This window comes from Chinchilla lanigera, unplaced genomic scaffold, assembly GCF_000276665.1.
Source record: "Chinchilla lanigera isolate Chin_1 unplaced genomic scaffold, ChiLan1.0 scaffold00012, whole genome shotgun sequence".
Taxonomy (NCBI): domain Eukaryota; kingdom Metazoa; phylum Chordata; class Mammalia; order Rodentia; family Chinchillidae; genus Chinchilla; species Chinchilla lanigera.
In genome coordinates this window covers 27,231,735-27,247,872 of record NW_004955413.1, presented here as the reverse complement: position 1 = coordinate 27,247,872, position 16,138 = coordinate 27,231,735, and the positions used below count along the sequence as shown (strand labels likewise).

The window sequence follows — 16,138 nt, the reverse complement described above, 5'->3', positions numbered from 1 at the left end:
ACCTCTCCCCAGTTCCACAGAAGGTGAAGTGACTCAGAGCACTTGTACTATAGCAGCCCGAACTTACTCAGCTATGGCCTGACCCATTTTCTCTGGGTACAGCTGAGGCAGCCAGCAGGCACTCCTTAGGTCTCACCACCTTAACAAACCTGTCCTTGCTCTCCCCAAGGAACCCATCCAGCTCTTGCTGGAACAATCCACTATCCCCCTGGCTGAAAAGCCAGCTCCCAGGAGACAAAATGAATTCAGACTGAACTGTTTGTATCATTTCAGTTTGCGATTCCATTTGTACTTTGGAATAAACGGCTCCAGAGGAATGGCTGTGATTGTCATCCTTTTCCCAGCAACTATGCCCTTTGTCTCCAGGTCTCATATCTCTTGGTTTCTAGGCCTTCAAGTCCTGAGGCTCAGTCTCTGATGTGGGACAGAGATACAGCCACCCCTCCCAGGCAGCTGGTAATGAGACATGAGAGGAAAACAGGAAAGAGGAGCAAACCATGATGGAATCACACTTCTGAGCCCCTCAAAAGCAAGAACCTCAGACAAGAGTAGAGACACTCCTAAAAATAGTGGCAGGGTTTCTAAACTTGCGACCTGAACACCTGGTGAGGCAGCTGCTCTGGAACAAGGAACTGTTCCATGGAAGGAGAAAAGAGAGCCCGGGAGGCAGTTGGTATGGGTGGGAAGCACCCACCCACACTCAGCGGTGTCTCTGGAGCACCCCAGAACTGCCAGGGGCCTCTGACTACTGCTATAGCTCCAGGCTTTCTAAAGGACTTGCCTGTCCGCAGCCCCTCCCACTTGGATGATCTTTCAGCCTCCCTGGCCTGGTTGACCTTACCCAGGCCAAAGTTCCTACATGCAAGAAAGGATACAGCATGTCCTGCAGGGGTGGCTCAGCTGAGGAGGTGCTGGAAAGGCCTTCCAAGGAGGCCTGCAGGGTCTGGATTGTACTGTGATCAGCCAGGAGGCCCATGTTCCGGACCTGAGGTGAGGAGGAGGAGGAAAGGCAGCTCCCTGCTAACTGCTCCCCAACCACTGCACTCCCAGCCATGCAACAGGTCCCACGCTCCACACCTTGAGGGCCAAGCCTCACAGGAGCCGTGTGGCACCCCCTTTCCACCCACCTGCAGGAAGAAGCTGCGCAAGGCCTGGAGTGTGGTAGATGAGAGGGTGGACAGGTCAGCCAAAGCCAAGTCTTGTAGAAGGTGACCAACTTCTTCACGGGAGAGGATGCTGCTGCTCCTATACTGCACAAACTGGCACAGGAAGAAAAGCTTCACATACCCAGTGACTTGGAGGAGATGCCATTTCCTGTGCCCTCTGTGCTCAGCACTGAGCTGGAAACACTGTTCTGAAGCCCACAGAACCCTGCTTTCAAACTCTGCATTGGTGAGCAGGGCGCGGGGATAAAGGTGTGTTCCCAGGCAGAGGAGCAAACATGACAGACTGAGACCCTCAGACGGCTACCCTAGTGACCTCTGGCCCCGGCCCCCTCCTTCTCCAGCCTTGTGCTACACACTCATGGCCAAATGAACTGTGCAGCTTCTGTAACCAACCACTGCGAGCTCTTGTTCTGCTCTTCTCCCTTCACGACCTGGAATAGGTTTCTTCTGTCTGCCTACTAATCTCACAGGCCTCAGCTAAAACATTACCTTCGCCGCATAGAAACACTCAACTCTTTTCTCTGTGTCCCCATGTCAACCACAGATTTATTTGTAGACCCACATCACTATCATTCATAGACTCACTGCTTTGATATTTATTCAGTGGGCACCACTATCTGCCAAAGACTGAGCATTTCCTTCACTCTACCACTCAAAACATCCTCGTTAACTGTTCATGTCTGTGTCTATCTCCTTCTCTAGCCTGCAGGACCCTTAGAGACACAGCATGTCTCATCACTATCTCTGTACCTAGCAGATCAGGCATGTGATGGCAGGCCCTGGTCAACATTTTGTGAAATAAAAGGTGTGGAGGTCTCCTGGGGTGAGGAGAGTGTATGTTCACAGGAATTCTCTGAGCAGGTGTCTTGTAGGGTGAAGGCCCACCCAGCCTCTCTACCTGCTTGGAGGATTGAAGCTACCTAAAGGTGTCCCCAGCCTCTTCAGCACCATCCAGCTCACACCCTTTAGACCATGGGACCATGCTTTTTACACCTACCAGGGTCATAAGCCTCAGTATCTCAGGTCTGAGGAAGGCACTGTCTCCAGCATCCAGGAGAGTAGACAGCAAAAACCGATGCCAGGGCTGCGAGGCCACGTGGAGTGCTGTAGGAAACACCAGTCCCCAGGTAGTTAATGCTGCTTTTCCAAGACATGGGGACATGGTTGAAGAGGATCAACTGCAGGGAGGGCGTTGGACAGGCTGATCCTAGGAGGCTTTTTCCTTCCCTGGGCTTCTCTCCATCTATGCTGATGGCTCAGTCAGACAATATATCCCAGCATGGAGGAAGGCAACAGAAAGGATTCTGCCATATAAGAGAATGTGACCATGTTTGATTAGGTCACCCGACCTCTCTGAACCTCAGCACCCTCATCTCAGTGTAGCAAAAAGAATTAAACAAGATGAGTCTAAACCACACAACAGGGGATGGAAGGAAATCTGGTATAGAGAGTGGCAGGGGCTGGGTCCCTCCATCTCCCCACGGGAATATCAGATTCCTACCGATGTCTGGGCTCCGAGCATGCAGAAAATCAAGCAAGGCCTCCAGGCAGCCTACGCAGGCCTGGGACAATAAAGGGTCCTTCTGCAAAACACACCCCCAAAACAAAAACAAAAATAGAAATTACTGTCAAGTTTTTCACCAATGGGTTTTGGTATTATCCAAGAACAAACACATTTGGTTTTATTTGGATTTCAGAATTTCAGATTTGGGATGTGCCCTCACAGATAATTAAGAGACACTTGTTGCTTTCATCTTTCTCACACACAGAGTGCAGTACTTATCCTGAGGAATCTATTTCAAGAGTGTTTTCTTTCAAAAAAGGAGATGGACCCCGGGTCCCACTGAGATTCAGATTACAGACCCTGAAACACTTTACAGCTTATCTAAACCAGGGTCTCAACCATTTTTTAAAAAAGCAGAACCTTTCATAAAACAAAATTTTATGCTCTAATAAGTACATGAAAAAATCTCATTATCATCAGTCATCAGGGAAATGTAAACTTAAAACTATGAGATACCACTGTATATTCAGCAATGGTGAAAATTAAAGACATGGAGGGGATGAAAATAATCAAAGTATGTTATATGCATGTAAGAATATGCCAAAATGAAACTGATTCATCTGCATAACCAATTTTTTTAAAATGTTGAAATCCCGGCATGGTGGCACAAATGTTGAAATCCTGGCACTCAGGAGGCTAAGGCAGGAGGATTCCTGGGAGTCTGAGGCCACCTGGGCTACAAAGTGAGAAAACAAAAACGCTGAAAATACCAACTGTTGGTAAGAATGTGGACAAACTGGAACTCTTATATATTGCTCATAGGATGGTAACAATCAGATGGTTTCTTTTTTTTTTGGTTTTTCTCCGGTACTGGGAACCGAACTCACGACCTTGCGCTTGCCAGGCAGGCGCTTTGCCGCTGAGCTAAATCCCCAGCCCAATCAGATGGTTTCTTGCCAGATATGGTAGCATACACTTGTAATCCCAGCACTGGAGAGGCTGTGGCAGGAAGATCACTATGAATTTGAGGTCAGCTTGGGCTACAAAGTGAGTTCAAAGCCAGCATGAACTGTATAGTGAGACCCTGCCTCAAAAAAAAGTTGGATATTTGGATGATTTCTTATAATGTTAAACATACACAAATCACAGATGGTAGGCAGAATTTTAAGAAGGTCCATGACCTTTGCTCCCAAAAGTTATCTCTGTGATTATGTTATTTGGAAATGGGGAAATTGTTTGGATGCGCCCCAACTAGTCACACAAGTCTTTTAGAAGCCCTTTTCTTTGGCTAACTAACAGAAGGACTAGAGAAATTTGAAGTGTGAGAAAGACTCGTGGTGCCAATTCTGGCTTGAAGGAGGGGCCATGGGAGACTCTGAGTGACTTTTTGTTAGAGACAAGGTTTGACTATGCAGTTTAGACTGGCCTTGAATTCACATGTAGCCCAAGCTGGCCTCAAAATCACTGTGATCCTCCTGCCTCCTGCCTTCCAAGTGCTAGGATTAGAGGCGAGCACCACCATGCCTGGTTTGAGTACCATTAAAGAGTTGTAGGAGGCTGCTGGGAAGAATCCACTTTCCCCAAAAAAGCAGCAAGCCTGACTAACACTTTTATTTCAGCCTTGTGAAATCCTAAATGGAGACCTGGCTGAGCCTATCCAAACTTCTGACCTATAGAATGGTAAGATAGCAAATGTATGTTGTTTAGGCCACTAAGTACTCCATGTGGTAACTAGCTACACAGCAATGAACTAACACACCATTTGACCCAGTAATCTCACTCTAGGCTATTACCCAAGAGAAATAAAAATAAGTATCTGTGTAAATATTTGCACATTAGTATTAAGAGCAACTTTACTCATAACAACCCCAAATCTGGAAACCTCAAATATCTATCAGTAGGTGAACAGAGAAACAAACTGTAGTACAGCCATATAAAGATTTACTATTTTAGGGCCGGGGATGTAGCTCACTAGCACAAGTGTCTGCCTGGCAAGTGCAAGGTCCTGAGTTCAATTCCCGGTACAAAAAAAACCAAAAAACAAAAAAAAAAAACCCAACCAACCATTTTACCACAAAAAGATGTAAGCCAGGCTTGGTGATGCACACCTATAATCCCAGCACTTCAGAAGGCAGAAAGATCACAAATTTGAGTCCAGCCTAGGCCATTTAGCAACTTAAGAAGACCCTGCCTAGGGAATCGCACCTGCCTGGCAAGCACAAGGTCCCAAATTCAATTCCCAGCACCACCCCCACATAAAAGAAGAGAAAAGAAGAAGACCTTGTCTCAAAAAAAAAAAAAAATTAAAAAAAAAACAAAAAATCAAAATAAAAAAAAAAAAAAAATTAAAAAGGGGCTCAGTGCAAAGGCCATGGATTCAATCCTCACTACTGTAAAAATAAAAAATTACTGAAACACACAACAATATGGTTCAATCTTAAAAATATTAAACTACATGAAAGAAGCTAAACACACAAGATCCCTTATGTGATTTAGTTTATATGAGATTCTGGAAGCAGGTACAGTATAATAACAGAAAGCAGACTGGTGTGTTTGTCAAGGACCAGGGATAGGGTGAGGGAGTTAAAAGAGAACAAGAGAAATTTCTGGGCTACTGGAAATGTTCTATTTTATGATTGTGAGAGTATCTGTCAAAACCCATCCAACTATCCAGTTAAAATTGATGAATTTTATCACATGTAAGTTACAGCCCAATAAAGCTAACTTTTGCTGGGAGTGGCAGTACACATTTGTAATCCCAGGATGCAGGAAGCTGAGGCAGGAGGACTGCCTTGAGTTCAAGGCCACCCTAAACTACAAAGTGAGATCCCGTTTCAAATGAATGAATGAATGAATGAATGCTGACTTTTAAAAAGGTAAAAACAAACTAACAAAAACCCTATGCTCTCCTCATGCTACCTTTGGGAGGCAGTACAGCCTAGTACAGCCTCGTAGCTAAACAGCAGTAAATAGGCTTGAGTCTTTCAGAATCCTCACTTAGTTTCTAACCATCTCTATGACCCTGGGTAACTTAACCTCGTTGAGTGGGGATAAAAAAGATTACCTAAAAAAAAAAAATATTATTTCAGTTGCTGAGAGGGTTACATAAGAAAATGGATATAGTGTTTAATAGGTGCTTGGCACAAAGTAAATAATGATGAATATCTTTGTGAAACACATAAAGGGAGAAACACTCTCCCTTTTTAAATAACCTCTGAATCTCCTCCAAAGAATTGCAAAGGCCTCCAAGGCACCTGGTGTGAAATGATTGAGGTAATCCACCCACCTCATTTTACAACCTGAGGCCCAGAGAGAAAATAGTTGATATGAAGACACCTGGGTGGCAGGTCTAGAGCCAAAACCAAGGTCTCCTGATTCCTGGACTGACACCTTTTCTTTTTTTTTCTAATCTAAAAATGATCTGTGTGTGTGTGTGTGTGTGTGTGTGTGTGTGTGTGTGTGTGTGTGTCTTTTGAGACAAGGTTTCACTATGCAGTTCAGGCTGGCCTTGAACTCACTTTTAGCCCAGGCTGGCTTCGGTCCAACTTGCAGCAAACCTACCTCAGCCTTCCAAGTACTGATATTACAGGTGAGAGCCACCATGCACAGCCAAAATGAACTTTAACAGTGGGTACTTCTAGCCTCTCCCACACACCAAGACCACAGAGCCATAGGCCAGGATGCCACAGCTTTCCTATCTGGTAAGGAGCTGCCCTATTGCCATTCTCTTACCTTGTGTCTCTACAACCAGCAAGGGCCCTGTGGACAGTGAGTGAGGAGCCAGAGTACTGAATACTGTATTAGGAAAACCAGGACTATTGCTCAAGTAACAACGGCTTCAGTTCACCTTTGGGGACACTGAAAGAACATGAATTTTATGGCACAAAAGACTTAGGTTTGAATCATAACCTAACTGTACTGCAGATACATTACTCATCAGCTCTGTTTGGCTCACACCTGTTATCCCGGTACTCTGGAAAGGGAGACCATGTCTCAAAAAAACTTAAAAAGGGCTGGAGATGTAGCTCAATGCAAAGGCTCTAGGTTCAGTTTCTAATACCATAAGAAGAAAAAGCTGAAATGAAAGTTTCTACCTTATAGAGGAATCAGGATGAATAAATAATGTACAGTACATCAAATCCCTTGAACATGGTAAACACTCAGGACATGTCCTCTCCCTATCCTCCCCACCTCCCATTCTCATAGAACCCTTCACCTGACGGCAGCAAAAAGCTTCAATCTGTAAAACTTATTAACTCCTTTGAATTCCAATCTGATAACAACATATTCCACTCCCATTCCAAGCAGAAAGCCAAATTTGAGAGGGAAGGATGTGTGTTTCTTTCCTGCTTAGGCCCATCTTTTTTCTTCCCCCAAACCCCTCAGGGAGGTAGCAACTGGATTTGAATCAGAGAAGTAAGCCTGAAAGAACCCCGCTATGATTTAAATGTGTCCTCCAAATTTTATGTGTTGGAAACTTAATTCCTAAAGAAACTTCTTTCATTTAGCTTACTTACTATATGTTAGTGGTAATTAAGAAATAGGGCTTGGAGAAAGTGATTAATGGGTTAGTGGATTATCACAGGTGTAGCTTTATGTCTCCCAAGATCTGTGAGCACTTGAATGGCTGGAATCATATCGCATTATTTCTGCGTCCTCGTGTGTTCATTCATTCACTCATTCAACAAACATTACTTGATGCCAGTTCTCTTCCAAACTCTGTTCTCTTATTAGGTATAAGAGAATCACTCCTTCCCCAACAAACATGTTCTGATGTTAAAGCAGTAACTTCAGCCCCTTTAGAAACATAGATAAAAGACCTTTCTTTCACTGGCTTTATCCAAGGGGAGATTTATCTAACAGATACTAGCTTAACACATATTTTATCATCAGTGCAAGATTAAGGTATTAATGATGATGTTCCCATGAACATAAACTCTTAGGATCATTATCAGCTTGCTAAGTAATATAGCATATTTTCCCCTGTAACCTCCTTGGTCTGCTTAGGGGAAAAAGTGGTTTAAAAGTCCATTCTAGATAGATACATGAAATAGATAAAATAAAATGTTAATGACAGAATTTAGGTGGTGGTTATTTGAGTGTTCATTGTAAAATTCTGTTACCTTTGCTGTTGTTTGAAACACACACACACACAGACCATTCTGACCCTAACCCCCAGTTACATTGTACTATAGTGCTGACCAGAAATAAAGCTGATGTTTTTGTTCTTATCTGATTTCTGAATTTTCAACTGGTTTTGAGCCCAAAAAAGGAAGGAGAAACAAAGATGAAACAGCCTACTCAGTCACTTCCTTGAAGATCTCACAGCCTAGTGGAGGAGACTGACCCACACAAATGGAAACATAAATCAGAAAGACCTGAATGGTATGACGTGATAAATATGTGATCCCAACCAAAGCCTTATGCATGGGTAGGTCATAGGACAAGATTCAGCAACCACCAGCCTAGCATGAGGCCAACTCCTAGGGCCTCCAGTAGTATTTACAGGCCCTAATACTGGGGTGAAAAGCTCAGTATGTAGTGGCTGGACAAACAACAATCTCCAAGAGTCCTCTGGTCTATAAAACATTAATCTGCCTGAGGTTAACACCTGTTTTGCTTTCCCAGGGTCCATTCCTCCTTCTGGTAGTAATTTCCCTTTGGAGAAGCATTCCCTTCTCAGGTTCAGTCTACATGAGTTGTGGAGAGCTGACCATACTCCCCAGCCTCCAGAAGGCACTGACCAAGGCCAAGCCAGTCAGAGCATCCCACGTTCCAGCCTCGGTGACTGGTGTATTACCCATGCCAGGAAAGACTCAATTCCAGAAAGGAATTGGGAAATTCCTTTCTCCTTTTCTCTGGGAAAGAGAAACTTTGTTTCTGCTAGGAGAATGTATAAGCCTGGAGCTGCTGCTGGTCATCCTACCATCGCATAAGGACAAAGCTGACGGAGTAATCACAGTCAAGAGACACAGAGCTCTAACAACATTGTTTGAGCTTCTAGGACCTACTTATACTGTAGGCAGTCGTGATCCTTGGATTTCTTACGAGCTAATTTGAGCTTTGTTTCTGTCAATGTGGCTTTTTTTTTTGTCTTTTTTTTTTCAAGACAGGGTTTTGCTATTCAGCTCAGGCTGACTTGAACTCACTTTGTACCCCAGGCTGGCCTCAAATTCACAGCAATCCTGCCTCAGCCTCCCAAGAGCTGGGATTACAGGCATATGCCACCATGCCCTGCCTTCAATGTGTCTTTAAAAGTCAACCAATCACTCCCTGGACCTGACGGGAATAACGTGCTCTTGACAGATGGTTACCACTTCCCATCGCTGTTGGAAGAAACAGTTCTCACCACTTGGGGCCCACTCGGCAAGGGTCTTCTTACCTGCACCAAGAGGTTCTGCAGCCCAACAACCAGGTGCAGCACTTGTGATGTTCCCAGTGGAGCTAGGATAGTGGAACTAGTCCCTGAGGGGACCAGGGCCACTAAGACAGAGGAGAAGCTTTGTTGAAGGGCTGTCCGCAGGAAGCATAAGATGGCAGCTGAAAGCAGGAGACTCCTCACACACAGTTCCCGCCTCCTTCCCCACCCCCCACCCATGTGCCATAGGACAGGAGACAATGCTAATGAGTTAACTATGGGGTGACTGTAGGCTGGACTGGGTGGGTGGTTCCATCTCAGAATTTAGGGGAGAAACTTTCTTTACTTGCTGCAAACTCCAGGGCCCACACCTGACAGCAGTGCAGCCCTTTTCTTCGGAAAGCTGAGGGTCTTCACTACTTGGTCCAGTTCCACGGACAGAGTCTGGTGAACCTGGCATGGCAAGGGTATGGGGATAAGCTCCACATTCTGGGACCCGGAACAGGGAACAGCCTGCCCCATATCTCTTCTACCCACTGCCTCGAACTCACACACTGCACCAAGGGGGGACAGAGCAGGCCAAAACTTCTCCCATCCTCAACTGCCTCTTCCAGCAGGAAGCTTCCCCCAGCCTCATCTGTGGCTCAGTCTCTGGCTCTACCCAGCATCCACCTAACTCAAAAGACCTGGAGTCAGGCAGGCCAAATCAAAACCCTCACTCTGCCACTTGCCAGCTGTGTGCCCTGGGCATGTCACTGCATCTCTCTTAGCCTGCATCCCTTTCTTCACTGTCAAATGAAGACAACGCCACCTGCTTCCACTCCTTCCACAGCTACTGTGAGGAACAGTTGATGAACAGTGTCAGTGAACATGCAACTAATGCCAAGCAGTGTCCAAGATGAGCAGCTATAGTAGGGGTGGTAGGAGCAAAGCTGTGTTTGGTCTACTCTCTTTAACTCTGTAGACTCTGTTCTCTATCACAGTCTGGCACAAAGAAGTTCCTTAGAAATCCCTGTTGGCTGCAACTTTTAAGCAGAAGAACCAATCTGTAAAAAGGAATAGCAATATCAGACTAATTTAAAATGTTCATAATAAAGAGTGGGGAGGCTATATGGGAACTCTAAATTACTGCCTCCATTTTTCTATAAATCTAAAATCATTCTGAAAATACAATCTATTGAAAATAAAAAACAAATAAAGTAAAATAAAATAAGGTATGGAGATGTGAAATAGCACAACCAACTGGGAAAAAGAGTAAATACTTGGCCAGGGGGCAGGGAAGGATAGTGGAGAGGAGATGGCAGGAGGTAGTATGCAGAAGGCCAGACACAGGAGGACAAAAAGGCTTCCCAGGAGTATGGAAGAAGTGTCATTTTCCATCTTCTGAGCCCAGGGCCTTTACTTTCCCCAAACTCTTTTGGCAGCCTTCTGGGCACCATGTGAGAATACTAGGAGGCTAGGGGATGTTTCTGTCTATGAGGAGCTGTGGGCCCTGAAAAGATGCCTGGCTGTGAAACAGCCCCCAGAGGAGCTCATGCAGCATAATGTGATGGCCAGGTCCTGCACGGGGAGGGGCTTGGAGGCAAGGAGGTGCTCTCTGGACAGTCCACTGCTTTTCTGTTCCCTGCATCAACCTTCAAACAGTAACAATGACAACTAACAACGTGTGGCTCTTCACAACTCGCTACCCAGCACTTCAAGGTCATCAGCTGCTCCTGCTTCCTGTCCAATATGACCCATTCCTTCATCTCTACACTCTAAGCACACAATTCACCTCACTACTCTCCAAATAGTGTGTAACCCATATCCTGATTTTTTTTTTCCTTTTGAGACAAGCTCTCACTATGTAGCCCAGGCTGGCCTTGAACTTGCTGAGATCCTCCTATCTCTGACTCCAAGTGCTAGGGTTATGGGCATGTGCCACCATGTCTGGCTCATGTCTTAAATTTGAGCAGCTCCATGCCTTTGCTCATATTGTGCTTGCTACTTAGAATCTTAGGCCACTAACTTTGCTGAGTACAAGCCTAGTTACTTTAAGGCTTTGTTTAAAGTTCCCTAGAGAGTAGGGCAAATGCTGTACTCATTTTTTATTCCACTCTGACAAAAACAGTCTGGCACATAGGTGATCCACATGTGTGGATTAACTTAAACCAACCTAATAACACCCTGGGATTTTTTCCCACTTTGTAGGTAATGAGACTAAAATTCTGAGATAGTTAAATACCTTGGTGAGGCCATATAGCTAGTAAGCTACAGTGCTGAGGCCAGAACTCAAGATTTCCATTACTTCTTTGAGTTTCATCCCATCCCTCAAAGTCATGCAGCTAGAGACTAACCTGTAAGCCACCTTCATGCTGCTGGGAAGACAGGGAGGCGGTGAGCAGCCAGGCAGAGCAGAGCAATGCACTCCTGGGAGAGCCTCCCTCTGTCCAGGCAGGAGAGCCTGTGTCTGCCCAGGTGAGCACCAGTGTCTTCTCCAGAAGCTCTATCAGGGTTGTGTTGCTTATGAGCACTGCAGCAGCTGCCGAGAAGGGACAGGGCAGAAGCCACATAGTTACACAGGTGCTCTAGCTTAGTGCCTCCATGGTGCTCAGGGCCCGGTGGAGCTTCACATATGTAAAAACAAACAAAAGGATCAGCCTGTAGTCTGAAGGCTCCCAGAATCATTGCAGAAAAGATCCACGACCACACACATCCCCCAAGTTATTTGTTTAGATGAAAAAATTGAGGGCAGTGAGGCCCACTAATGCTGTCCAGGACTCTTCCTCTTCACTGTCCTGGCCTCAGCCACACACCTCTTTTCTGACTGTTGGGTGTAGTCTGATGAAGGCTCCAGTACAGGAAGTTGAAGGAGGGCTGCAGGATGTCCACATCCACAGGACTGCATTTCCCACACAGCTTGCTTACTGCAAGAGATGAGAGTCCCCAGGTGGCATAATGCACAGCACCCCACAGTCTTAACGCAGTCACACTTCTCACAGATGATGGCACACAACTGGTTACTTTCAGATTTCTGTCTTAGGGAGAAAGCACACACTGAGCATCCCTGACATTACAGCCAGTGGAAAAAAACAGTGAAACCTGAAGGTATGTTCACCTCCTCTTAGTTACTTTTCTCTCATTGCTGCGACAAAATATCAGACACCCAAAGTTAAAGGAGGAAAGGTTTATTTAGTGCAGTTTGTAGAGGTTTCAGTCCATAATTGGCTGGCTCCAAGGTAGGATGGCATGACAGGCATCACAGAGGAAAAGCAGTTCATTGTGGGCAGAAGGTAGCAAAGCAAGCAAGTTACAAACTACAAGTCTCTAGCAGCAAGCCTCTTTCTGTCCCTTATATTGTATCCAGGCTAGCCAGCCTTACAGCAGACAGCACTCAGACCCTTAATCCTACATTTCAGCATGAATCAATCATACACTCTACATCCAGTCACCCTTGAAAAAGTTCTACCTATGCCTGCATGAGGCTTTGGGGGGACATCTTTGCACAAGCCATAACATCCTCCATCTGGACAAATACTGGATAAGGTGTCCATGGCTGCACATTAGCCAGCACACACTGTACGGGCTGAGCTAACCAGGGGCATCCTCTACATATGTGTATTCCATCAGATTCCAGGAAACAAGGGTCTACAGAGCCAGTCTTCCACCTTAGCAGGAGTCCTTGCTCCCTAAGACCATCTAGCCTCACCTCCCAGTTTTCTAGCAATGGAGCAGTCAGTGCCTTTCCAAGGAAAAGGCATAATCATGTGCAGTTCCCTGTACTTGCCATATTTTCTCTCACACATCACCTCCCTCTGGCTAACTCCAACTCCTAGTCAGCAATCAAGATGCAGCTTTAAATTGACTCCCCTATGAAGCTTCTCATCACCCTCAAGGCAAAATAAGATGCCTCTTCTGCACTTCCCAGCCCTCAACAGAGCAGTTACTACACTGAAGAGTAGTCATCTGTAGAACACTTCCCTCCTAGGAATTACCACTCCCCATCTCCCTAATCCCATCCCACTGTGAAACCTACTTAAGTCTCTGTTCACCTTTTGGCAGCCACATCACACTCTGGCTTCCCACTAGCTGTGGTCAATCTGAGAAGCAGGTCCCCTCACCCTAGCACCCTCTCTCCTGATCATGAACCACAGTGAACTGCAGACCTCTCCTCCCAGCACTCTAAAGCAGAAGTACTCAAAGAGTACATGTGAATGTCTATTCTATTTCACACAAAGATTTCAGCCTGTAACTCCTTGTCAGAGGCCCTTTTAAAGGCTGATTTTTGTCACATATAGATCAACTTGATGCCAGCTCTGGTCTGATAGGCAGGCAGTGTTGACCAGCATCAGGCAGAGGCAAGGGGCTGCAGCTACCCTCAGAGGCGCTTTCTGAGCCTGACACCAATCTCTTGATAAAGACTGGACCCTGAGCAGGGAAGGCACCCTGTCCTTATCTGTGGCCAGGGGACCTGAGTCTACAGACACTGAAGTTATAATTTTTCCTACTTATTTTAACCTTTCCTCAATGATTCTTCATGTGTAGGGAGCTGTGTATGAAGTAGTGATTACATTCCTGATTAAAGGCAGGTCCCACTGAGGTCTGGCGTATAGGTAAGAAAAACACCTAGACAACTGTAAGTTGGATCGTCAGAGCTGAGCTGGGCCATTTGCTGTGGGATGAGGTAGGGAGCTGACCTGAGCCTCAAAACATGAATCGACACAGTCAAGGCCTGCTGTGTGCCAAGCACTGTGTAGCATCCTATACCTACGAGATCAGGTATTCCTATCTTAGTCCTGTTAACAGAAAAGCAATATTACCTTAGGTAGGAGGGGCGTAGGTTTGGTACAGGCAAGGTGACTGCCCAACCTCACACAGCTAGTGACTAAGATGAGACCCAGGCCCTTCATGACCCTAGGGTTTGTGCCCATCACACACTGATTTTTTCTTTCGTAAGGGGAAGATCTCCCAAACACTTCCTGAGAACAAGCAGAAAAGCCCGAAGAGGTATCTCAGTAAGAAGCTCCCAGGGATGGACAGACCTACTAGCTTCTTCCAAAAGGACAGAAGAACAGAAGAAGAAACAAATACCAGTACTACTGAGTGGGTCCATTGCACATGCAGCCCTGGGCCCTCAGACACCATCCCAAACAGCCCAGGCACCTTGGTGAAGGAGCTTCATGGCCATGCTGTCCAGTTCTTGCTCAGACTTGTTCCTCAGCTGCACCAAGGAGAGGAGGCTCAGGAGCAGTGCCAGGTTCCCTGAGGCTGTGAAGAACAGGGAGAGGTGGTCAGAGAGCCTGAGCTCAGATCACCTGAAGGTCAAACACTCCTTCCCACCATAAGAAAGGGAGCACCTGAGCTCTATATCACCAATGAGGTCAGGTGGTTGTCTGGAATTTCCCGCTCCCCAGTCCCTGCTTTCTTCCTTCTTCACAAGGGGCAACAATGGATGATGATACACCAAGTGCTGAGTCTGAGTTGGTACCAGGAGTTCATTATCTCACTTAATTCCATTAAAAAACCACATGAAGCAGAGGTTCTTATATCTATTTTTCAGTTAAGAAATTGAAGTTTGAGGAACTATCACAAAGGATCAACAACTGAGATCTCATCTTATTAAAAAGCATTTGGACAGCAAAAGAAATCACCAACAGAGTGAAAAGACAACTCACAGAGTGGGAAAAAATTTTTGCCAGCTGTTTCTCAGACAAAGGACTACTACCTAGAATATATAAAGAATTGAAAAAAAAAACCCCAAATTTAAAGACCCAATCCAAAAACGGGCATCTGAGATGAACACACACTTCTCAGATAAAGAGGTACAAACAGCAAATAAATATATGAAAAATGTTCACCACCACTGGTCATTCCAGACATGAAAGTTAAAACAATACTGAGATTCCATCTCACTCCAGAAAGAATGGCTATTATCAAGAAATTAACCAATAACAAATGCTGGCAGAGCTGTACAGAAAAAGCAACCTTTCTCCACTGTGGGTGGGAGTATAGACTGGTGCAACCATTGTGGAAATCAGTGTGAAGATTCCTCAAAAATTTAGGAGGGGGGGCTGGGGATTTAGCTCAGCAGCAAAGCGCCTGCCTGGCAAGCGCAAGGTTGTGAGTTCGGTTCCTGGTACCGGAGAAAAACAAAAACAAAAACAAAAAAAATTTAGGATGAACCCAGGTATGGTGGCTCACGCCTGTAATCCCAGCACTCAGGAGGCTGAGGCAGGAGGATCGCTGAGTTTGAGTCGAGCCTCAGCTACAAAGTGAGTTCAAGGCCAGCCTGACAAGTATAGCAAAACCTTGTCTCAAAAAGACAAGAATAAAAAAAAACCTGGGACAAGAGGTCCCATTTGACCCAGCTATTCTCTTCTTGGTATCTTCCCCAAAAAGATTTAAATGCACCACAGCACATCAATGTATGCACACCCATGTTTATAGCAACACGGTTTGTAGTAGCTAAATCTTGTAAACAATCCAAATGCCCATCAATCAATCAATGAATAAAAATGATGTGGTTTTATTATACAATGGAGTACTACTCAGCTATAACGAAAGATAAACTTGAGACATTCCTAGGTAAATGGATGTACCTTGAGACCATACTGTTAAGTGAAATAAATCACACATACATTTGGAAAAGGAGAAATCAAGGCACATAGTGGCTGAGTAAGTTCTCTCCAGTGTCCAAGAACTAGTAAAGGACAGGGTGCTATAGTCTGAAGGTTTGTGACCCCCAAAGTTCATGTTGAAATCTTAACAGATGAGTCCCCTTCTAGATGGGGTTAGTGCCCTTATAAAGTAGGAGCTCCCAAGAGCTCCTTCCCTCATCCCTTTTGCCATATAAATACACAGTAGAAAGACATCTATTAACCAGGCAGTGAACTCTCAACAGAACCAGGCAGTGAACCCTTAACAGACATAGAATCTGCTGGTATCTTACTTTTAGATTAACCAGCCTCAAGAACTCTGAGAAATAAATTTCTGTTGTTTATAAGACACCCACTCTGTGACATTCTGTTGTAACAGCTGTAATAGACCAAAACACAAGGCCAAGACTTGAATCCAATCTGAATCCAATACCCATGGCCTTTCCTTCATGTTTTTGCACTACATCTCATGGCT

General features: G+C 45.3%; 1 protein-coding gene across 5 annotated transcripts in view; it reads right to left on the bottom strand.

Annotated features, from left to right (window-relative positions):
- Positions 1 to 264: 264 nt before the first annotated feature.
- Mei1 (meiotic double-stranded break formation protein 1) overlaps positions 265 to 16,138 on the bottom strand; it is a 59,596-nt gene continuing 43,722 nt past the window's right edge. For 3 of the 5 annotated variants that reach the window (XM_013511487.1, XM_013511489.1, XM_013511490.1), the window contains exons 22-30: positions 14,171 to 14,275; positions 11,824 to 11,934; positions 11,365 to 11,549; positions 9,400 to 9,481; positions 9,053 to 9,210; positions 2,668 to 2,749; positions 2,164 to 2,270; positions 1,128 to 1,259; positions 265 to 985 (exon numbers count right to left, since the gene is read on the bottom strand). In XM_013511487.1, the coding sequence (XP_013366941.1) occupies positions 752 to 985; positions 1,128 to 1,259; positions 2,164 to 2,270; positions 2,668 to 2,749; positions 9,053 to 9,210; positions 9,400 to 9,481; positions 11,365 to 11,549; positions 11,824 to 11,934; positions 14,171 to 14,275 (1,196 nt within the window). In that variant the 3' untranslated portion in view covers positions 265 to 751. The remainder of the gene's footprint in view (positions 986 to 1,127; positions 1,260 to 2,163; positions 2,271 to 2,667; positions 2,750 to 9,052; positions 9,211 to 9,399; positions 9,482 to 11,364; positions 11,550 to 11,823; positions 11,935 to 14,170; positions 14,276 to 16,138) is intronic. The other 2 variants (XM_005379371.1, XM_013511488.1) reach the window with 2 other exon arrangements.